Here is a 25,435-nt window from a genome sequence, read left to right as displayed (position 1 = left end):
GGGAAGCTGTTCTTGGGGTACCAGGACAGAAAACAGCTTGACTTTAGATGGGAAGCTGTTATTGGGGTACCAGGACAGAGAACAGCATGGACTGTGCTGATGCCCTGAATCAATTGTGGGTTGGAAGTCCTATAAAATGTCTACCCCAACAACCCAGAGAGGAAGTGGCCAGAACATCATAAACAGATTAAAAAAGGAGTCCTAGGGGGACATCATTTAATTGATTTTATTTGGCCTAGGCTCTCTGAACTGACCTGTTGGCGTGCATCACAAAGGGCACCCTATTGTCTATATAGTGTACTACCTTTGACTAGTCCATAGGAAGAATAGTATATTTTGGGAAGCAGACTTGTGTTTATACTGTCTGCAGGCTACACTGAACAGTAACAGCGTACATATGGACACACGCCCATTCAGCTCACTCAATACAGGCACCGGCTTTGGGTCCATTCTGACAAAGATGCGATTGGCACACATATCTTAATCCTAAAGCTGAGGGGAAAAGAGAACACACAAAGGCAACGATTGACCTAAAAAGCTTCATGGTCATTTGAAAAATTAAAATAGTGATCAGGCTTCTATTTCTGTCTCTAAACTGGCTGTGTTCAGGCTCGTGTTCTTTTGGGCACACAGTAGCAAAACCTTTTTCAACATAAAGAAAACGTCTGTTTTCTTATTGGACTAGTCTTTCTGTCCATCTGTACTGTACCTCTTGGTTGCCCGTTCACCGGCTAATTTGGTTGTAGACCTACCTATGCTTGATGTAGACTGATTGTAGACTGGTTGGAGACTTACCTCTTGGTCCTCCATGTACTGGCTGTAGCGTTGTTCCATCACCTCTCTCTGCCAGCGCTCCTGTTCCAGGGTCTGTTGGATCAGCTGGGCCACCTCACTCTGTTCGCCCGGCTTCTCTCGACCAATTAGAAACCTGCATAACATTACACAGCTTTTGAAAAGGTCTTCCTATGTGGACTGCAATAAGAGGAACCTCTATGATATGGTTCCTTAGCAAGAGGTGAAATAATTATATAGCCTGTTTCAACATTTAGATTATTTTGACTCAATATATGTTCTGTTTTTCAGTGTAATACCCTCCTCAGCTATGTAAAAAGAATGTGAGCAGTGCAGTTCAGAATGAGTACCCATAGTCAGTCAGTTATCAAGACCACCATAACAGACTTACAATTCCCTCTGCTAACTATCGTATAATTAAATGCTAACCAACACAGTTCCCATCCTCAGCCATCCATCCATTCCTCTGGCTGACATTTTTATGAATAGGACTGACCGACTGACCGCCTGCCTCAGCCCTTCCTTCCACATCTACCCTGTTCTATAATTCAAGAGCAATCTCTGAAGAGGACTCTGATCTTCGACAAGTCACACAACACAAACAATTACACACACACACACAGGAACACACACACACACCACACACACACAACAACAATTACCCCCATAGCTCCACTGACTACTAGTTCCTGAATAATGAATGAATGAGTCTATAGGACGACAAAGGAGTGTTGGGGATTGGGGAAATCTGGTACCCCATTCAGTCAGCCACAAATAGACCCCTCTGGCATTTCGGAATGATAATTGTGTTGATGCCTGCTGTGAGGATGATGGTGATGTTTTTATGCACTGCTATTGTCCAAATGTAGAGTTTCAGCTTTGTCTGTGGTTCTGTTGCTATATCTATGAAGGGACGTGTTGGCTTTTCATCATACTATCATCATGGCCCTATTTGGCTAATGATGAACACTCTGCGTGACCTGATCTATGCAGTATGTATGTGGGAGGATGTGATAACTGACTGACTATGGGTACTAGACTATGGGTACTAGATCGGTTGCTAGATCGAATGCCCGAGCTGACAAGGTAAAAATATGTTGTTCTGTCCCTGAACAAGGCAGTTAACCAACTGTTAACCAACTGTTAACTGCCGTCATTGTAAATAAAAATGTGTTCTTAACTGACTTGCCTAGTTAAATAAAGGTTAAAAAAAATTTATTCTGAGTAATTTTGACAGTCTCTCTAGAGTCTAAAGCTGCTGCAAACTAAGAAGAACATGTCTCCAAAAAACCTTAATGGTGTCTGACATCACGTTGTACAACACAAAGAAGAGATCAGACTTGATGGGCCCAACTTCATACAGGGCCAAGCAATTTAACCTGCCTGTCTGTATTCAAGTGTTTGAGAGTGACGTCCATCAAAGCCACTCTATTCTTTCTCAGTAGCTCATTGTTTTAAAATTGCTTTAAAAAGGTGCAGTAGTTGGGCCCTGGTCAAAAGTAGTGCACAACAAAAACAAAAACATCCTGTGGCGGACTGCAATAGCATCAAACAGTCCCCGCGATATGCAACTGTTCAGGGAAGTCCGGAACCAATACACGCAGTCAGTCAGGAAAGCTAAGGCCAGCTTCTTCAGGCAGAAGTTTGCATCCTGTAGCTCCAACTCCAAAAAGTTCTGGGACACTGTGAAGTCCATGGAGAACAAGAGCACCTCCTCCCAGCTGTCCACTGCACTGAGGCTAGGGAACACGGTCACCACCGACAAATCCATGATTATTGAAAACTTCAACAAGCATTTCTCAACGGCTGGCCATGCCTTCCGCCTGGCTACTCCAACCTCGACCAACAGCTCCGCCCCCCCCGCAGCTCCTCGCCCAAGCCTCTCCAGGTTCTCCTTTACCCAAATCCAGATAGCAGATGTTCTGAAAGAGCTGCAAAACCTGGACCCGTATAAATCAGCTGGGCTTGACAATCTGGACCCTCTATTTCTGAAACTATCCGCCGCCATTGTCGCAACCCCTATTACCAGCCTGTTCAAACTCTCTTTCATATCGTCTGAGATCCCCAAGGATTGGAAAGCTGCTGCAGTCATCCCCCTCTTCAAAGGGGGAGACAACCTGGACCCAAACTGTTACAGACCTATATCCATTCTGCCTTGCCTATCTAAGGTCTTCGAAAGCCAAGTCAACAAACAGGTCACTGACCATCTCGAATCCCACCGTACCTTCTCCGCTATGCAATCTGGTTTCCGAGCCGGTCACGGGTGCACCTCAGCCACACTCAAGGTACTAAACGACATCATAACCGCCATCGATAAAAGACAGTACTGTGCAGCCGTCTTCATCGACCTTGCCAAGGCTTTCGACTCTGTCAATCACCATATTCTTATCGGCAGACTCAGTAGCCTCGGTTTTTCGGATGATTGCCTTGCCTGGTTCAACAATTACTTTGCAGACAGAGTTCAGTGTGTCAAATCGGAGGGCATGCTGTCCGGTCCTCTGGCAGTCTCTATGGGGGTGCCACAGGGTTCAATTCTCGGGCCGACTCTTTTCTCTGTATATATCAATGATGTTGCTCTTGCTGCGGGCGATTCCCTGATCCACCTCTACGCAGACGACACCATTCTATATACTTTCGGCCCGTCATTGGACACTGTGCTATCTAACCTCCAAACAAGCTTCAATGCCATACAACACTCCTTCCGTGGCCTCCAACTGCTCTTAAACGCTAGTAAAACCAAATGCATGCTTTTCAACCAATCGCTGCCTGCACCCGCTTGCCCGACTAGCATCACCACACTGGATGGTTCCGACCTTGAATATGTGGACACCTATAAGTACCTAGGTGTCTGGCTAGACTGCAAACTCTCCTTCCAGACCCATATCAAACATCTCCAATCGAAAATCAAATCAAGAGTCGGCTTTCTATTCCGTAACAAAGCCTCCTTCACTCACGCTGCCAAGCTTACCCTAGTAAAACTGACTATCCTACCGATCCTCGACGATGTCATCTACAAAATTGCTTCCAACACTCTTCTCAGCAAACTGGATGCAGTTTATCACAGTGCCATCCGTTTTGTCACTAAAGCACCTTATACTACCCACCACTGCGACTTGTATGCTCTAGTCGGCTGGCCCTCGCTACATATTCGTCGCAAGACCCACTGGCTCCAGGTCGTCTACAAGGCCATGCTAGGTAAAGCTCCGCCTTATCTCAGTTCACTGGTCACGATGGCAACACCCATCCGTAGCACGCGCTCCAGCAGGTGTATCTCACTGATCATCCCTAAAGCCAACACCTCATTCGGCCGCCTTTCGTTCCAGTACTCTGCTGCCTGTGACTGGAACGAATTGCAAAAATCGCTGAAGTTGGAGACCTTTATCTCCCTCACCAACTTCAAACATCAGCTATCTGAGCAGCTAACCGATCGCTGCAGCTGTACATAATCTATTGGTAAATAGCCCACCCATTTTCACCTACCTCATCCCCACAGTTTTTATTTATTTACTTTTCTGCTCTTTTGCACACCAATATCTCTACCTGTACATGATCATTTATCAATCCAGTGTTAATCTGCAATATTGTAATTATTCGCCTACCTCCTCATGCCTTTTGCACACATTGTATATAGACTCTTTTTTTCTACTGTGTTATTGACTTGTTAATTGTTTACTCCATGTGTAACTCTGTGTTGTCTGTTCACACTGCTATGCTTTATCTTGGCCAGGTCGCAGTTGTAAATGAGAACTTGTTCTCAACTAGCCTACCTGGTTAAATAAAGGTGAAATAAAATAAAAATAAAAAATAAAAACTATAAAGGGAATAGGGTAATTTGGGATGAATCCCCAAAACCGTATCCTCACTTGACTGTGCCTGTGGTGTTCCTGAGGACGGAGGCAGCGAAGGTCTGGGTAACCCCCACCAGACTGGTCCCATCCACCTCTACTATCAGGTCATTCACCTGGATCCTGGGTGGAGAAACACAAAGCAGCACAACAGCCCCAGTCAGCCCCGTATGACATGCTTACCTTTTCAGCCATCTTTTATTCAACTTTTATTATATACAGGTTTGTATGACATGCTTACCTTTTCAGCCATCTTTTATTCAACTTTTATTATATACAGGTTTGTCTCATTGAGATAGAAATCTATCTTGCAAGCGAGACATGCTCACACAAGGAACCATATCAAATCAGCTAGCTAGACCAAGATGTGAATACTACTACTAGATACACTAGTATGGCTCATCTCACATGCTTGATAGCTTCTTACATTATTAAATCATCATTAAATTCAAGGACTAGCATTTTGCGCAATTACAAATTAGTTTAGACATGACAATTCTGCTGGCAGAGAAAAGAGATGTATATATTGGCCCCCATTTCCCTGGAAGAAGTGGTATTCATTTATCTCTTAAACCAGGGTTTAACAATCTTTCCGACATTGGCTCACCTGATTAAATTAGTCAAGTGGGTGGGAGGGGGACTGATAAGCAACCTCAGTTGCTGGGCGGGATGGGAAGGGGTGGGAGGCATGCTTTCTTCGGGTCAGGGAGGTGGGGTAGGGTAGATGAAGAGGAGGGGGCTTGGCAGTGTGGGAAGGGCTGGGAAACATGGTTTCCAGTGGGTATGGAGGATGCAGGTGTGTGGATGGGGACTGAGGGGGTTGAGGGAATGGGTTGGGGAGGGGGACTGAGGGGTTGAGGGAATGGGTTGGGGAGGGGGCTGAGGGGGTTGAGGGAATGGGTTAGGGAGGGGACTGAGGGAGTTGAGGTAATGGGTTGAGGAGGGGGACTGAGGGGGTTGAGGGAATGGGTTGGGGAGGGGACTGAGGGAGTTGAGGTAATGGGTTGAGGAGGGGGACTGAGGGGTTGAGGGAATGGGTTGGGAAGGGGGACTGAGGGGGTTGAGGGAATGGGTTGAAGAGGGGGACAGAGGGGGACTGAGGGGGTTGAAGGAATGGGTTGGCGAGGGGGACTGAGGGGGTTGAGGGAATGGGTTGGGGAGGGGGGACTGAGGGGGTTGAGGGAATGAGGACTGAGGGGTTTGAGGGAATGGGTTGGGGAGGGGAACTGAGGGGGTTGAGGGAATGGGTTGGGGAGGGGGACTGAGGGGTTGAGGGAATGGGTTGGGGAGCGGGACTGAGGGGGTTGAGCGAATGAGTTGGGGAGGGGGACTGAGGGGGTTGAAGAAATGGGTTGGGGAGGGGGACTGAGGGTGTTGAGGGAATGGGTTGGGGAGGGGGACTTAGGGGGTTGAGGTAATGGGTTGGGGAGGGGGACTGAGGGGGTTGAGGGAATGGGTTGGGGAGGGGACTGAGGGAGTTGAGGTAATGGGTTGAGGAGGGGGACTGAGGGGGTTGAGGGAATGGGTTGGGGAGGGGAACTGAGGGGGTTGAGGGAATGGGTTGGGGAGGGGGACTGAGGGGTTGAGGGAATGGGTTGGGGAGCGGGACTGAGGGGATTGAGCGAATGAGTTGGGGAGGGGGACTGAGGGGGTTGAGGGAATGAGTTGGGGAGGGGGACTGAGGGGGTTGAAGAAATGGGTTGGGGAGGGGGACTGAGGGTGTTGAGGGAATGGGTTGGGGAGGGGGACTTAGGGGGTTGAGGTAATGGGTTGGGGAGGGGGACTGAGGGGGTTGAGGGAATGGGGACTGAGGGGGTTGAGGGAATGGGTTGGGGAGGGGGACTGAGGGGGTTGAGGGAATGGGGACTGAGGGGTTTGAGGGAATGGGTTGGGGAGGGGGCTGAGGGGGTTGAGGGAATGGGTTGGGGAGGGGGGGGAACTGAGGGGGTTGAGGTAATGGGTTGAGGAGGGGAACTGAGGGGGTTGAGGGAATGGGTTGGGGAGGGGGACTGAGGGGGTTGAGGGAATGGGTTGAAGAGGGGGACTGAGGGGGTTGAAGGAATGGGTTGGCGAGGGGGACTGAGGGGGTTGAGGGAATGGGTTGGGGAGGGGGACTGAGGGTGTTGAGGGAATGGGTTGGGGAGGGGGACTGAGGGGGTTGAGGGAATGGGTTGAAGAGGGGGACTGAGGGGGTTGAATGAATGGGTTGGCGAGGGGGACTGAGGGGGATGAGGGAATGGGTTGAAAGAGGGGGACTGAGGGGGACTGAGGGGGTTGAAGGAATGGGTTGGCGAGGGGGACTGAGGGGGTTGAGGGAATGGGTTGGGGAGGGGGACTGAGGGTGTTGAGGGAATGGGTTGGGGGACTGAGGGGGTTGAGGAAATGGGTTGGGGAGGGGGGCTGAGGGGGTTGAGGGAATGGGTTGGGGAGGGGAACTGAGGGGGTTGAGGTAATGGGTTGAGGAGGGGAACTGAGGGGGTTGAGGGAATGGGTTGGGGAGGGGGACTGAGGGGGATGAGGGAATGGGTTGAAGAGGGGGACTGAGGGGGACTGAGGGGGTTGAAGGAATGGGTTGGCGAGGGGGACTGAGGGGGTTGAGGGAATGGGTTGGGGAGGGGGACTGAGGGTGTTGAGGGAATGGGTTGGGGGACTGAGGGGGTTGAGGTAAAGGGTTGGGGAGGGGGATTGAGGGGGTTGAGGTAAAGGGTTGGGGAGGGGGACTGAGGGGGTTGAGGGAATGGGTTGGGGAGTGGGACTGAGGTAGTTGAGTGAATGGGGACTGAGGGGTTTGAGGGAATGGGTTGGGTAGCGGGACTGAGTGGGTTGAGGGAATGGGTTGGGGAGGGGAACTGAGGTGGTTGAGGGAATGGGTTGGGCAGGGGGACTGAGGGGTTGAGGGAATGGGTTGGGGAGCGGGACTGAGGGGGTTGAGGGAATGGGTTGGGAAGGAGAACTGAGGGGGTTTAGGGAATGGGTCTGGGAGGGGGACTGGGGGGTTGAGGGAATGGGTTGGGGAGGGGGACTGAGGGGGTTGAGGGAATGAGTTGGGGAGTGGGACTGAGGGGGTTGAGGGAATGAGGACTGAGGGGTTGAGGGAATGGGTTGGGGATGGGGGCTGAGGGAATGCAGACTGAGGGGGTTGAGGGAATGGGTTGGGGAGAGGGACTGAGAGGGTTGAGGGAATGGGGACTGAGGGGTTTGAGGGAATGGGTTGGGGAGGGGGACTGAGGGGGTTAAGGGAATGGGTTGAGGAGGGGGACTGAGGGTGTTGAGGGAATGGGTTGGGGAGGGGGACTGAGGGTGTTGAGGGAATGGGTTGAGGAGGGGGACTGAGGGTGTTGAAGAAATGGGTTGGGGAGGGGGACTGAGGGGGTTGAAGAAATGGGTTGGGGAGGGGGACTGAGGGGGTTGAAGAAATGGGTTGGGGAGGGGGACTGAGGGTGTTGAGGGAATGGGTTGGGGAGGGGACTGAGGGGGTTGAGGTAATGGGTTGGGGAGGGGGACTGAGGGGGTTGAGGGAATGGGGACTTAGGGGTTGAGGGAATGGGTTGGGGAGGGGGACTGAGGTAGTTGAGGGAATGGGTTGGGGAGGGGGCTGAGGGGGTTGAGGGAATGGGTTGAGGAGGGGGACTGAGGGGTTGAGGGAATGGGTTGGGGAGGGGGACTGAGGGGGTTGAGGGAATGGGTTGGGCAGGGGGACTGAGGGTGTTGAGGGAATGGGTTGGGAAGGGGAACTGAGGGGGTTGAGGGTATGGGTTGGGGAGGGGAGGGGGAGGGGAGGGGGACTGAGGGGTTGAGGGAATGGGTTGGGGGACTGAGGGAGTTGAGGGGAGGGGGACTGAGGGGGTTGAGGGAATGGGTTTGGGAGGGGGCCTGAGGGGGTTGAGGGAATGGGTTGAGGAGGGGGACTGAGGGGGTTGAGGGAATGGGTTGGGGAGCGGGACTGAGGGGGTTGAGGGAATGGGTTGGGGAGGGGGACTGAGGGGGTTGAGGGAATGGGTTGAGGAGGGGGACTGAGGGGGTTGAGGGAAGGGGTTGGGGAGGTGGACTGAGGGGGTTGAGGGAATGGGTTGGGGAGGGGGAGACTTTATTTTCTTTATCTGTGTATGCATTATATTTGTGTGTTTTTGTTTTTGTGGCAGCCAACATGTACAAGAAATACAGTTTGTGAATATATGAAATGCAAATATGATAACTGAATATATGGATATTAAAATGACTTTGAATGTTAAACATGTACCTGTAACCACCTTCTGAATAAATTACGAACTAAATTAAAAGTTGGTCACAAAAAAATATGATTAAATCATGCAGAACTTGTTCAGGTAATCTGCCAGGAGTATAGAAGAACAAGCCGTAGATGGAGAGGCCACCATTTTGTGACATACCTGCCATCCCTGTGCGCTGCTCCTTTATCGGTGACCGTCTTGACAAAGATGCCCAGTTTCTCCAGGCCCATGTCTGCCCCCGCCCCCATCCCAATGATACTGATACCAAGCCCATCACCATCTGAAGACACAGTGGATATAGGAGAAATACTGTATGAAGAAAATACAATCATAGTTATCTTAATCCATGATGAAAATGAAATGCCGTTTTGTTTCATAATAGCTTTTCAAATCAATGTTTTCCTGTTACAGTCATTTTACCCTATGTTAACATCCTGTCAATGTGAAGATGGAGTGATTGAGAATTCCCATTTAGGAGGAGCGATAACTTGTGGGCAGATGGAGTGATTGAGAATTCCCTCTTGGGAGGAGGGATAACTGGAGGGCAAATGGAGGGATGATGGAGAAATGATGGATGCGTGCTAATGGGGAATGATTGTATGATTTGTATCTCCATTCTTTTGAGACACTCTTCTTTAGAGTACTCTGAAATATAAGTATGGTGAAGAGGAGTTTTCCTAAATGGGCAATCTGGGAATGATCTTTGTTGTTCAAATCCTAGATTGCCACTTTAAGGTTATGGGGATTACTGAATCCCAGATTGCCACATTAAGGTTATGGGGATTGCTGAATCCCAGATTGCCACATTAAGGTTATGGGGATAACTGAATCCCAGATTGCCACACTAAGGTTATGGGGATAACTGAATCCCAGATTGCCACATTAAGGTTATGGGGACAACTGAATCCCAGATGCCACATTAAGGTTATGGGGATAACTGAATCCCAGATGCCACATTAAGGTTATGGGGATAACTGAATCCCAGATGCCACATTCAGGTTATGGGAATAACTGAATCCCAGATGCCACATTAAGGTTATGGGGATAACTGAATCCCAGATGCCACATTAAGGTTATGGGGATAACTGAATCCCAGATGCCACATTAAGGTAATGGGGGTAATTTGGCTTAGGTGTACCTTTCTCCAGCACAACGGGGAACATATCGAGCCTCTCCACCCTCTTCTCCAGCTCGTACTCGGCAGATGCAGCCATGGGGTCGACGTCCTCGTTCCGACGGTCATAGTCCTCGTTGGGGTAGGTGGCAAACACCTGAGAGATGGACCGGTCACAATGAAGTATATTACAAAACAGTTTATTCAGACTGATTATACTTAGGCTAGGTGTCTGATTGATTGACTGATTGAGAAGTAGTTGCATGTTTATAACTCAGGATGTCTCTGTCCATGTGGGAAGAAGGCCTCAGATCCAATATGTTCAGATGGGTGGGTGGAGGTGGGACAGAGGTGACAACATAGTGTTGTCTTTAGTGCATTACACTGACACGTCATTCACCTCTAATAATTAATACAAACCATTTCCATCACCAAATTTGCCTCAGTCAGAGCTTGCTTTAACTACCAAAGTGCTACTATATTTCAGTAACAGGCCTCAAATAAACCCCCGTATAAAACAAAGCACCTCTCATAGAATAGATAGTGGCCCATTTCAGAGTAGAGATTCCCACATTGGCCCAGCTCCAACAGCATAGGTCCATCCCAAATGACACACTATTCCCTACATAGTGCACTGCTTTTGACCAGAGCCCTATGGGTGGTACACTTTATAGGAAATGCGGTGCTATTTGGGACGTGGACCATGACAGTTTACATAAGCACCTTCAGCATGCTAATGCAGGCCTGGCCACTGCAGCTGCTACACACACACTAGGAGAGATGGAGCTGCCAACATGGCTTAACTGTAAAAGCCTTCTCAACCACAGCCACTCTCCTCTTTGGCCTTCCAGGGAGGGTTAATATCCCTCTTCCTCCATGTTAAACTGTCTTTACGTTAATATCCCTCTTCCTCCATGTTAAACTGTCTTTACGTTAATATCCCACTTCCTCCATGTTAAACTGTCTTTACGTTAATATCCCACTTCCTCCATGTTAAACTGTCTTTACGTTACTATCCCACTTCCTCCATGTTAAACTGTCTTTACGTTAATATCCCTCTTCCTCCATGTTAAACTGTCTTTACGTTAATATCCCACTTCCTCCATGTTAAACTGTCTTTACGTTTATATCCCACTTCCTCCATGTTAAACTGTCTTTACGTTAATATCCCTCTTCCTCCATGTTAAACTGTCTTTATGTTTGCGAGCTTTTCTCATTTTCTAACTCTAGATCTGTTTGTGCCTCAGAGTAGTCAGTACGGCCATACACAATAGCATCTCTTTGCTTGATCAGTGCTCTCTAAATCACATGGTCTCTGTCTCCGTAGCAACCGCACAGTGAAGTGCTTGTCAAATTTGACATTGCCCCTATGATTCAATCAACCTCCCCCTGAGAGAAGTAGATAAGAGTATTATCTGGGTTTGAATACTAGGAAGTTTGAGGTGAGGCACATTTCTTTGACTGGGTCAAACTGTACCTAGGTCTGTGCAGTTGGATCAAACATTTTCCAATAGAACACTAGGAAGAGAAGGCCTTGCATCAAAGCAGCCATCGTACAGTACATACACTGTTGATGACACTTCCCATGGCCATATAAATGCCAGCTCAGAACTATACAGTCCTGCACACACACACACACACACACACACACACACACACACACACACACACACACACACACACACACACACACACACACACACACACACACACACACACACAGCCTAAACCGGTAAACCTCTGACTGGTGTAGACCAATGGCGTGGGTTTGGCATATGGTCTTAATGGGTTGTGTGATTTAGGTTGCCTTTGTATTTAGGCGGATTAGGATAATATGGATTATAGGCAGACAAAAAAATATGTTTTGCCTTCGTATGAATGGATGTAGCCTGGCATTAACAGAGGGGTATTCAAATCTTACCCTACGAGGTACGGACTGGTATTCTGTTCTACCTAATAATTAATTGCACCCAGCTGGTTTCCCAGGTCTAAATCCCTGATTAGAGGGGGGAAATAAAATAAACTAGTGGAACTGGCTTCGAGGTCCAGAGCTGAGTTTGAGGGCATTAGCACATCAACAGTTAAAACAACTGAAAGTGGTCATACAAATCTGTCTTACTCTCTGTTACTGTGTGCGTCCAAAATAGCACCCTATTCCCTATATAGTGCACAACCTTTAACCAGAGCCCTGTCTGTTTGTGTCTGAAGCACCACCATAGCACTAGTAGACTTGGCCTAAGGGCACAAATAGAGTTCTCAATTGCTTTTCAAAAGTAGTGCACTACATAAATAGGTTGTAATTTGGGACTGCCTAACATGGAAGTTCGCTCCTTAAGTTTAATGATCAAGAGGCCACAGCTGGTGGGCCTTCCTACCCCCATTTCATGGCCTTGTGAACAGAGACCAGTGTATTAAAACATGTAGGAAAACCCTACATCCAGATGTGTATGTACTACCTGTCTGTGTTGGGCTTCAAATATGCACAATGACTGACAAGGCAAACACACACAAACACACTGACTGAAAAGGCAAACACACACACGGACTGACAAGGCAAACACACACACTGACTGACAAGGCAAACACACACACACTGACTGACAAGGCAAACACACACACTGACTGACAAGGCAAACACACACACTGACTGACAAGAAAAACAAACACACACTGACTGACAAGGCAAACACACACACTGACTGACAAGACAAACACACAAACTGACTGACAAGGCAAACACACACACTGATTGACAAGGCAAACACACACTGACTGACAAGGCAAACACACACAAACGCACTGACTGACAAAGCAAACACACACAAACACAAGGACTGACAAGGCAAACACACGGACTGATAAGGCAAACACACACAAACACACGGATTGACAAGGCAAACACACACAAACACACGGATTGACAAGGCAAACACACACAAACACACGGATTGACAAGGCAAACACACACAAACACACGGATTGACAAGGCAAACACACACAAACACACGGATTGACAAGGCAAACACACACACAGGCTGACAAGGCAAACACACACACACACACACACACACACTGATTGACAAGGCAAACACACACAAACACACTGACTGACAAGGTAAACACACACACACACACACTGACTGACAAGGCAAACACACACAAACACACTGACTGACAAGGCAAACACACACACAGACTGACAAGGCAGACACACACACACACACACACACAAACACACACACACACACACACACACACACTGACTGACTGACAAGGCAAACAAATACACACACACAAACACACTGACTGACAAGGCAAACACACACGCACAGACTGACAAGGCAAACACACACACATACACACACTGACTGACAAGGCAAACACACACAAACACAATGACTGACAAGGCAAACACACGGACTGACAAGGCAAACACACACACAAATACAATGACTGACAAGGCAAACACACACTGACTGACAAGGCAAACACACACAAACTGACAAGGCAACCTCACACAAATACACAGACTGACAAGGCAAACACACACACACACACACACACACACACACACACACACACTGACTGACAAGGCAAACACACACACACACACACACACACACACTGACTGACAAGGCAAACACACACAAACACACTGACTGACAAGGCAAACACACACACACTGACAGACAAGGCAAACACACACAAACTGACAAGGCAAACTCACACACTGACTGACAAGGCAAACACAGACACACACACTGACTGACAAGGCAAACACACACAAACATACGGACTGACAAGGCAAACACACACACTGACAGACAAGGCAAACACACACAAACAAACACACTGACTGACAAGGCAAACACACACAAACACACAGACTGACAAGGCAAACACACACAAACACACAGACTGACAAGGCAAACACAAACACATACACACACTGACTGACGAGGCAAAAACACACACAAACACAATGACTGACAAGGCAAACACACGGACTGACAAGGCAAACACACACACAAACACAATGACTGACAAGGCAAACACACACTGACTGAAAAGGCAAACACACACAAACACACTGACTGAGAGGGCAAAAACACACAAACACACTGACTGACGAGGCAAACACAATCAAACACATTGACTGACAAGGCAAACACACACGCATACACACACACACTGACTGACGAGACAAAAACATAGACACTGACTGACGAGGCAAACACACACAAACACATTGACTGACGAGGCAAAAACACACACAAACACAATGACTGACAAGGCAAACACACACTGACTGACAAGGCAAACACACACAAACACACTGACTGACGAGGCAAACACAATCAAACACATTGACTGACAAGGCAAACACACACGCATACACACACACACTGACTGACGAGACAAAAACATAGACACTGACTGACGAGGCAAACACACACAAACACATTGACTGACGAGGCAAAAACACACACAAACACAATGACTGACAAGGCAAACACACACTGACTGACGAGGCAAACACACACAAACACATTGACTGACGAGGCAAAAACACACACACACACTGACTGACGAGGCAAACACACACAAACACGCGGACTGACAAGGCAAACACACACGCATACACAGACACAAACACACTGACTGATGAGGCAAACACACACAAACACACGGACTGACGAGGCAAAAACACACAAACACGCGGACTGACAAGGCAAACACACACGCATACACATACACACACACGTACTGACAAGGCAAACACACACATGGGCTGACAAGGCAGACACACACACTGACTGACAAGGCAAACACACACAAACCCACAGACTGACAAGGCAAACACACACACTGACTGACAAGGCAAACACACACAAACACTATGCTGACAAGGTAAACACACAAACACACGGACTGACAAGGCAAGCACACACAAACACACTGACTGACAAGGCAAACACACAAACAAACTGACTGACAAGGCAAACACACACACACAGACTGACAAGGCAAACACACACACACACACACACACACACACACACACACACACACTGACTGACAAGGCAAACACACACACACACACACTGACTGACAAGGCAAACACACACACTGACTGACAAGGCAAACACACAAACAAACACACGGACTGACAAGGCAAACACACACACACGGACTGACAAGGCAAACACACACACACACACTGACTGACAAGGCAAACACACACACAAACACTGATTGACAAGGCAAACACACACACTGATTGACAAGGCAAACACACTGACTGACAAGGAAAACACACTGACTGACAAGGAAAACACACTGACTGACAAGGCAAACACACACACACACACACACTGACTGACAAGGCAAACACACACACACACACTGACTGACAAGGCAAACACACACACAAACACTGATTGACAAGGCAAACACACTGACTGACGAGGCAAACACACTGACTGACGAGGCAAACACACTGACTGACAAGGCAAACACACTGACTGACAAGGCAAACACACTGACTGACAAGGCAAACACACACGCATACACACACAGACACTGACTGACGAGGCAAACACACACAAACACATTGACTGACAAGGCAAACACACAAACACACGGACTGACAAGGCAAACACACACGCATACACACAAACTGACTGACAAGGCAAAAACACACACACTGACTAACGAGGCAAGCACACACACACACACACACTGACTGACAAGGCAAACACACTGACTGACAAGGCAAACACACACAAACACACTAACTGACAAGGCAAACACACACGCATACGCACACACACTCACACACACACACACTGACTGACGAGGCAAAAACACACAAACACACGGACTGACAAGACAAACACACACACACACATACACACACTGACTGACAAGGCAAACACACACACACTAACTGACAAGGCAAACACACACAAACACACGGACTGACAAGGCAAACACACACAAACACACGGACTGACAAGGCAAACACACACACACACACACACACACTGAATGACAAGGCAAACATACACAAACACACGGACTGACAAGGCAGACACACACACACACGGACTGACAAGGCAAACACACACGCATACACACACACTGACTGACAAGGCAAAAACACACACACATGGACTGACAAGGCAAACACACACACTGACTGACAAGGCAAACACACACACACTGACTGACAAGGCAAACACACACAAACACACGGACTGACAAGGCAAACACACACACTGACAGACAAGGCAAACACACACACAAACACAATGACTGACAAGGCAAACACACACTGACTGACAAGGCAAACACACTGACTGACAAGGCAAACACACACGCATACACACACACACTGACTGACGAGGCAAAAACACAGACACTGACTGACGAGGGAAACACACGCATATACACACACACACACACACACACACACACACACACACACACACTGACTGAGAAGGCAAAAACACACACACTGACTGATGAGGCAAACACACACAAACAAGGCAAACACACACGCATACACACACACACACTGACTGACAAGGCAAAAACACACGGGCTGACAAGGCAAACACACACAAACACACAGACTGACAAGGCAAACACACACACGGACTGACAAGTCAAGCACACACAAACACACAGACTGACATGGCAAAAGCACACGGACTGACAAGTCAAGCACACACAAACACACAGACTGACAAGGCAAACACACACACGGACTGACAAGGCAAACACACACACTGACTGACAAGGCAAACACACACAAGCACACACAAACACACTGACTGACAAGGCAAACACACTGACTGACAAGGCAAACACACACGCATACACACACACACTGACTGACGAGGCAAACACACACACACTGACTGACAAGGCAAACACACACAAACACACTGACTGACAAGGTAAACACACGGACTGACAAGGCAAACACACATGCATACACACACACACTGACTGACGAGGCAAAAACACAGACACTGACTGACGAGGCAAACACAAGCATATATACACACACACACACACTGACTGAGAGGGCAAAAACACACAAACACACTGACTGACGAGGCAAACACAATCAAACACATTGACTGACAAGGCAAACACACACGCATACACACACACACTGACGAGGCAAAAACATAGACACTGACTGACGAGGCAAACACACACAAACACATTGACTGACGAGGCAAAAACACACAAACACGCGGACTGACAAGGCAAACACACACGCATACACACACACACACAAACACACTGACTGATGAGGCAAAAACACACAAACACGCGGACTGACAAGGCAAACACACACGCATACACATACACACACACGTACTGACAAGGCAAACACACACATGGGCTGACAAGGCAGACACACACACTGACTGACAAGGCAAACACACACAAACCCACAGACTGACAAGGCAAACACACACACTGACTGACAAGGCAAACACACACAAACACTATGCTGACAAGGTAAACACACAAACACACGGACTGACAAGGCAAGCACACACAAACACACTGACTGACAAGGCAAACACACAAACAAACTGACTGACAAGGCAAACACACAAACAAACACACAGACTGACAAGGCAAACACACACACACACACGGACTGACAAGGCAAACACACACACACACACACACACACACTGACTGACAAGGCAAACACACACACACACACACACTGACTGACAAGGCAAACACACACACACACACTGATTGACAAGGTAAACAAACAAACACACAGACTGACAAGGCAAACACACACAAACACACTGACTGACAAGGCAAACACACAAACAAACTGACTGACAAGGCAAACACACAAACAAACACACAGACTGACAAGGCAAACACACACACACGGACTGACAAGGCAAACACACACACACACACACACTGACTGACAAGGCAAACACACACACACACAGTGATTGACAAGGCAAACACACTGACTGACAAGGAAAACACACTGACTGACAAGGAAAACACACTGACTGACAAGGCAAACACACACAAACACACTGACTGACAAGGCAAAAACACACAAACACACTGACTGACGAGGCAAACACACTGACTGACAAGGCAAACACACTGACTGACAAGGCAAACACACTGACTGACAAGGCAAACACACACGCATACACACACAGACACTGACTGACGAGGCAAACACACACAAACACATTGACTGACAAGGCAAACACACAAACACACGGACTGACAAGGCAAACACACACGCATACACACAAACTGACTGACAAGGCAAAAACACACACACTGACTAACGAGGCAAGCACACACACACACACACACACACTGACTGACGAGGCAAAAACACACAAACACACGGACTGACAAGGCAAAAACACGGACTGACAAGTCAAACACACAAAAACACACAGACTGACAAGGCAAACACACACACGGACTGACAAGGTAAACACACACACACACACAAACACACTGACTGACGAGGCAAAAGCACACGGACTGACAAGTCAAACACACACAAACACACAGACTGACAAGGCAAACACACACACAGACTGACAAGGCAAACACACACTGACTGACAAGGCAAACACACACAAACCCACAGACTGACAAGGCAAACACACACACTGACTGACAAGGCAAACACACACAAACACTATGCTGACAAGGTAAACACACAAACACACGGACTGACAAGGCAAGCACACACAAACACACTGACTGACAAGGCAAACACACAAACAAACTGACTGACAAGGCAAACACACACACGCACACGGACTGACAAGGCAAACACACACACACACACACACACTGACTGACAAGGCAAACACACACACACACACACACACACTGACTGACAAGGCAAACACACACACACACACTGATTGACAAGGTAAACACACAAACACACAGACTGACAAGGCAAACACACACACACGGACTGACAAGGCAAACACACACACACACACTAACTGACAAGGCAAACACACACACAAACACTGATTGACAAGGCAAACACACACACTGATTGACAAGGCAAACACACTGACTGACAAGGAAAACACACTGAGTGACAAGGCAAACACACACAAACACACTGACTGACAAGGCAAAAACACACAAACACACACAAACGCACTGACTGATGAGGCAAACACACTGACTGACAAGGCAAACACACTGACTGACAAGGCAAACACACTGACTGACAAGGCAAACACACTGACTGACAAGGCAAACACACTGACTGACAAGGCAAACACACACGCATACACACTGACTGATGAGGCAAACACACACGCATACACACTGACTGACAAGGCAAACACACACGCATACACACTGACTGACAAGGCAAACACACACAAACACACTGACTGATGAGGCAAACACACTGACTGACAAGGCAAACACACTGACTGACAAGGCAAACACACTGACTGACAAGGCAAACACACTGACTGACAAGGCAAACACACACGCATACACACACAGACACTGACTGACGAGGCAAACACACACAAACACATTGACTGACAAGGCAAACACACACGCATACACACACAGACACTGACTGACGAGGCAAACACACACAAACACATTGACTGACAAGGCAAACACACAAACACACGGACTGACAAGACAAATACACACGCATACACACAAACTGACTGACAAGGCAAAAACACACACAATGACTAACGAGGCAAGCACACACACACACACACACTCACACACACATACACTGACTGACGAGGCAAAAACACACAAACACACGGACTGACAAGACAAACACACACACACACATACACACACTGACTGACAAGGCAAACACACACACACACACACACTAACTGACAAGGCAAACACACACACACACACAAACACACTGACTGACAAGGCAAACACACACAAACACACTGACTGACAAGACAAACACACACAGACACACAGACTGACAAGGCCAACACAAACACATACACACACTGACTGACAAGGCAAAAACACACACAAACACAATGACTGACAAGGCAAACACACGGACTGACAAGGCAAACACACACACAAACACAATGACTGACAAGGCAAACACACACTGACTGACAAGGCAAATACACACAAACACACTGACTGACAAGGCAAAAACACACAAACACACTGACTGACGAGGCAAACACACACAAACACACTGACTGACAAGGCAAACACACACAAACACACTGACTGACAAGGCAAACACACGGACTGACAAGGCAAACACACACACATACACACACACACTGACTGACGAGGCAAAAACACAGACACTGACTAACGAGGCAAACACACGCATATACACACACACACACACACACACTGACTGAGAAGGCAAAAACACACACACTGACTGATGAGGCAAACACACACAAACAAGGCAAACACACACGCATACACACACAAACACACTGACTGACAAGGCAAACACACGGACTGACAAGGCAAACACACACACACACACTGACTGACAAGGCAAACCCACACAAACACACTGACTGACAAGGCAAACCCACACAAACACACACTGACTGACAAGGAAAACACACAAACACACTGACTGACAAGGCAAAAACACACGGACTGACAAGTCAAACACACACAAACACACAGACTGACAAGGCAAACACACACATGGACTGACAAGGCAAACACACACACTGACTGACAAGGCAAACACACACAAACACACACAAACACACTGACTGACAAGGCAAACACACTGACTGACAAGGCAAACATACTGACTGACAAGGCAAACACACTGACTGACAAGGCAAACACACACAAACCCACAGACTGACAAGGCAAACACACACACTGACTGACAAGGCAAACACACACAAACACTATGCTGACAAGGTAAACACACAAACACACGGACTGACAAGGCAAGCACACACAAACACACTGACTGACAAGGCAAACACACAAACAAACTGACTGACAAGGCAAACACACACACGCACACGGACTGACAAGGCAAACACACACACACACACACACACACACACTGACTGACAAGGCAAACACACACACACACACACACTGACTGACAAGGCAAACACACACACACACACTGATTGACAAGGTAAACACACAAACACACAGACTGACAAGGCAAACACACACACACGGACTGACAAGGCAAACACACACACACACACACACTAACTGACAAGGCAAACACACACACAAACACTGATTGACAAGGCAAACACACACACTGATTGACAAGGCAAACACACTGACTGACAAGGAAAACACACTGAGTGACAAGGCAAACACACACAAACACACTGACTGACAAGGCAAAAACACACAAACACACACAAACGCACTGACTGATGAGGCAAACACACTGACTGACAAGGCAAACACACTGACTGACAAGGCAAACACACTGACTGACAAGGCAAACACACTGACTGACAAGGCAAACACACTGACTGACAAGGCAAACACACACGCATACACACTGACTGATGAGGCAAACACACACGCATACACACTGACTGACAAGGCAAACACACACGCATACACACTGACTGACAAGGCAAACACACACAAACACACTGACTGATGAGGCAAACACACTGACTGACAAGGCAAACACACTGACTGACAAGGCAAACACACTGACTGACAAGGCAAACACACTGACTGACAAGGCAAACACACACGCATACACACACAGACACTGACTGACGAGGCAAACACACACAAACACATTGACTGACAAGGCAAACACACAAACACACGGACTGACAAGACAAATACACACGCATACACACAAACTGACTGACAAGGCAAAAACACACACACTGACTAACGAGGCAAGCACACACACACACACACACTCACACACACATACACTGACTGACGAGGCAAAAACACACAAACACACGGACTGACAAGACAAACACACACACACACATACACACACTGACTGACAAGGCAAACACACACACACACACACACTAACTGACAAGGCAAACACACACACACACACAAACACACTGACTGACAAGGCAAACACACACAAACACACTGACTGACAAGACAAACACACACAGACACACAGACTGACAAGGCCAACACAAACACATACACACACTGACTGACAAGGCAAAAACACACACAAACACAATGACTGACAAGGCAAACACACGGACTGACAAGGCAAACACACACACAAACACAATGACTGACAAGGCAAACACACACTGACTGACAAGGCAAATACACACAAACACACTGACTGACAAGGCAAAAACACACAAACACACTGACTGACGAGGCAAACACACACAAACACACTGACTGACAAGGCAAACACACACAAACACACTGACTGACAAGGCAAACACACGGACTGACAAGGCAAACACACACACATACACACACACACTGACTGACGAGGCAAAAACACAGACACTGACTGACGAGGCAAACACACGCATATACACACACACACACACACACACTGACTGAGAAGGCAAAAACACACACACTGACTGATGAGGCAAACACACACAAACAAGGCAAACACACACGCATACACACACAAACACACTGACTGACAAGGCAAACACACGGACTGACAAGGCAAACACACACACACACACTGACTGACAAGGCAAACCCACACAAACACACTGACTGACAAGGCAAACCCACACAAACACACACTGACTGACAAGGAAAACACACAAACACACTGACTGACAAGGCAAAAACACACGGACTGACAAGTCAAACACACACAAACACACAGACTGACAAGGCAAACACACACATGGACTGACAAGGCAAACACACACACTGACTGACAAGGCAAACACACACAAACACACACAAACACACTGACTGACAAGGCAAACATACTGACTGACAAGGCAAACACACTGACTGACAAGGCAAACACACACGCATACACACACACACTGACTGACGAGGCAAACACACACACACTGACTGACAAGGCAAACACACACACTGACTGACGAGGCAAACACACACACACACACACACACACGGACTGACAAGGCAAACCCACACAAACACACACTGACTGACAAGGAAAACACACAAACACACTGACTGACAAGGTAAAAACACACACACTGACTGACGAGGCAAACACACACACACTGACTGACGAGGCAAACACACACACACACACTGACTGACGAGGCAAACACACACAGACAATACTTTCTCCTCCAAAATCAAGAGTTTTACTTCTTCCTTATATGGATTATCCCACTAAGAGTCAGACTCACACTGATTATCTAACATGATGCCCTCATATCATCCCTGCCTCCCTCCATCTCCCTCCATTCATCCATCCTGCCCTCTCTCTCTTCCTACCTCCATTCAATCAACCAAGAAAAACTGCAGAAACTTACGGTTGACTAAGGGAGCCTGGGGCAGGGCTGAGGGAGGCTAGGAGAGGCTGGGGAAGCTGGTGGCAGGGCTGAGGGAGGCTAGGGGAGGCTGGGACTGGGGAGGCTGTGGCAGAGCTGGGGGAGACTGGGGCAGGGCTGGGGGAGGCTAGGGAGGCTGGCGCTGGGGAGGCTGGGGCTGGGGGAGGATACATGCAGCACTGACTCTCCTGCTGCTCCAGTTGTGACAGATAGTAGGTCACAGTGGCTAACAGATGGCCAGGAACACCCATCCCTCTATCCCTGCCTCCCTCTCTTCCACCAGCTGACTGACTGGGATGCCCTACAAAAGCTCTGTGTAGCTAGTAGCAAAACGGGAAACCACGTATTCAAATTCCCCAGCAAGTGACAACATTTTTTTTATTTTTTTTACAATGTAGTTTGCCTATCGTGAGTTACTGACAAAAACACACTAATGACTAGGTTGGCAATATAGAGGTATATAGAGGCATGCCTTCTGCTATTTTTTCCCAACAATTACCACAATGGCTCCTTGGCAGCACCCCAAATGGCACCCTATTCCCTATGGGCCCTGGTCAAAAATAGAGAACTATCTAAGGGATAGGGTGGCATTTGGGACACAGTCTTTGGCTGGGAGGGATGTGGTTGGATAACAGTGTGGTCAAGTGGTTACATCCTCCCAGTAGAAAGCAGTTTTCCCTGTTCCTCCTCTTCTTGCTTTCCCAAAAAACAAATCTAAATTTGGCTAAAGTCAGAGTTAGGCTGGGTGGAGGTGGTGGTGACGAGTTCTACGGTTTCACACAACAGGAGGTGTGGAGGTGGTGGTGATGGGTGAGGTTCTATGGTTTCAAACAACAGGAGGTGTAGAGATGGTGGTGATGGGTGAGGTTCTATGGTTACACACAACAGGAGGTGTGGAGGTGGTGGTGATGGGTGAGGTTCTATGGTTTCACACAACAGGAGGTGTAGAGGTGGTGGTGACGGGTTCTATGGTTTCACACAACAGGAGGTGTGGAGGTGGTGGTGACGGGTTCTATGGTTTCACACAACAGGAGGTGTGGAGGTGGTGGTGACGGGTTCTATGGTTTCACACAACAGGAGGTGTGGAGGTGGTGGTGAAGGGTTCTATGGTTTCACACAACAGGAGGTGTGGAGGTGGTGGTGATGGGTGAGGTTCTATGGTTACACACAACAGGAGGTGTGGAGGTGGTGGTGACGGGTTCTATGGTTTCACACAACAGGAGGTGTGGAGGTGGTGGTGATGGGTTCTATGGTTTCACACAACAGGAGGTGTGGAGGTGGTGGTGATGGGTGAGGTTCTATGGTTTCACACAACAGGAGGTGTAGAGGTGGTGGTGACGGGTTCTATGGTTTCACACAACAGGAGGTGTGGAGGTGGTGGTGACGGGTTCTATGGTTTCACACAACAGGAGGTGTGGAGGTGGTGGTGACGGGTTCTATGGTTTCACACAACAGGAGGTGTGGAGGTGGTGGTGAAGGGTTCTATGGTTTCACACAACAGGAGGTGTGGAGGTGGTGGTGATGGGTGAGGTTCTATGGTTACACACAACAGGAGGTGTGGAGGTGGTGGTGACGGGTTCTATGGTTTCACACAACAGGAGGTGTGGAGGTGGTGGTGATGGGTTCTATGGTTTCACACAACAGGAGGTGTGGAGGTGGTGGTGATGGGTGAGGTTCTATGGTTTCACACAACAGGAGGTGTAGAGGTGGTGGTGACGGGTTCTATGGTTTCACACAACAGGAGGTGTGGAGGTGGTGGTGACGGGTTCTATGGTTTCACACAACAGGAGGTGTGGAGGTGGTGGTGACGGGTTCTATGGTTTCACACAACAGGAGGTGTGGAGGTGGTGGTGAAGGGTTCTATGGTTTCACACAACAGGAGGTGTGGAGGTGGTGGTGATGGGTGAGGTTCTA

At 48.1% G+C, this 25,435-nt stretch overlaps 1 protein-coding gene across 1 annotated transcript in view; it reads right to left on the bottom strand.

Moving 5' to 3' along the window:
- Positions 1–25,435, bottom strand: part of LOC135511917 (neurabin-2-like) — a 51,250-nt gene that overhangs the window by 4,900 nt on the left and 20,915 nt on the right. The window contains exons 2-5 of the mRNA XM_064933436.1: positions 10,005–10,137; positions 9,026–9,146; positions 4,656–4,760; positions 796–928 (exon numbers count right to left, since the gene is read on the bottom strand). Coding sequence (XP_064789508.1) covers positions 796–928; positions 4,656–4,760; positions 9,026–9,146; positions 10,005–10,137 — 492 coding nt within the window. The remainder of the gene's footprint in view (positions 1–795; positions 929–4,655; positions 4,761–9,025; positions 9,147–10,004; positions 10,138–25,435) is intronic.

The sequence above is a fragment of the Oncorhynchus masou genome, chromosome 24, assembly GCF_036934945.1.
Source record: "Oncorhynchus masou masou isolate Uvic2021 chromosome 24, UVic_Omas_1.1, whole genome shotgun sequence".
In the NCBI taxonomy this organism is placed as follows: Eukaryota; Metazoa; Chordata; class Actinopteri; order Salmoniformes; family Salmonidae; genus Oncorhynchus; species Oncorhynchus masou.
This window is presented reverse-complemented; position numbering and strand designations above follow the sequence as displayed.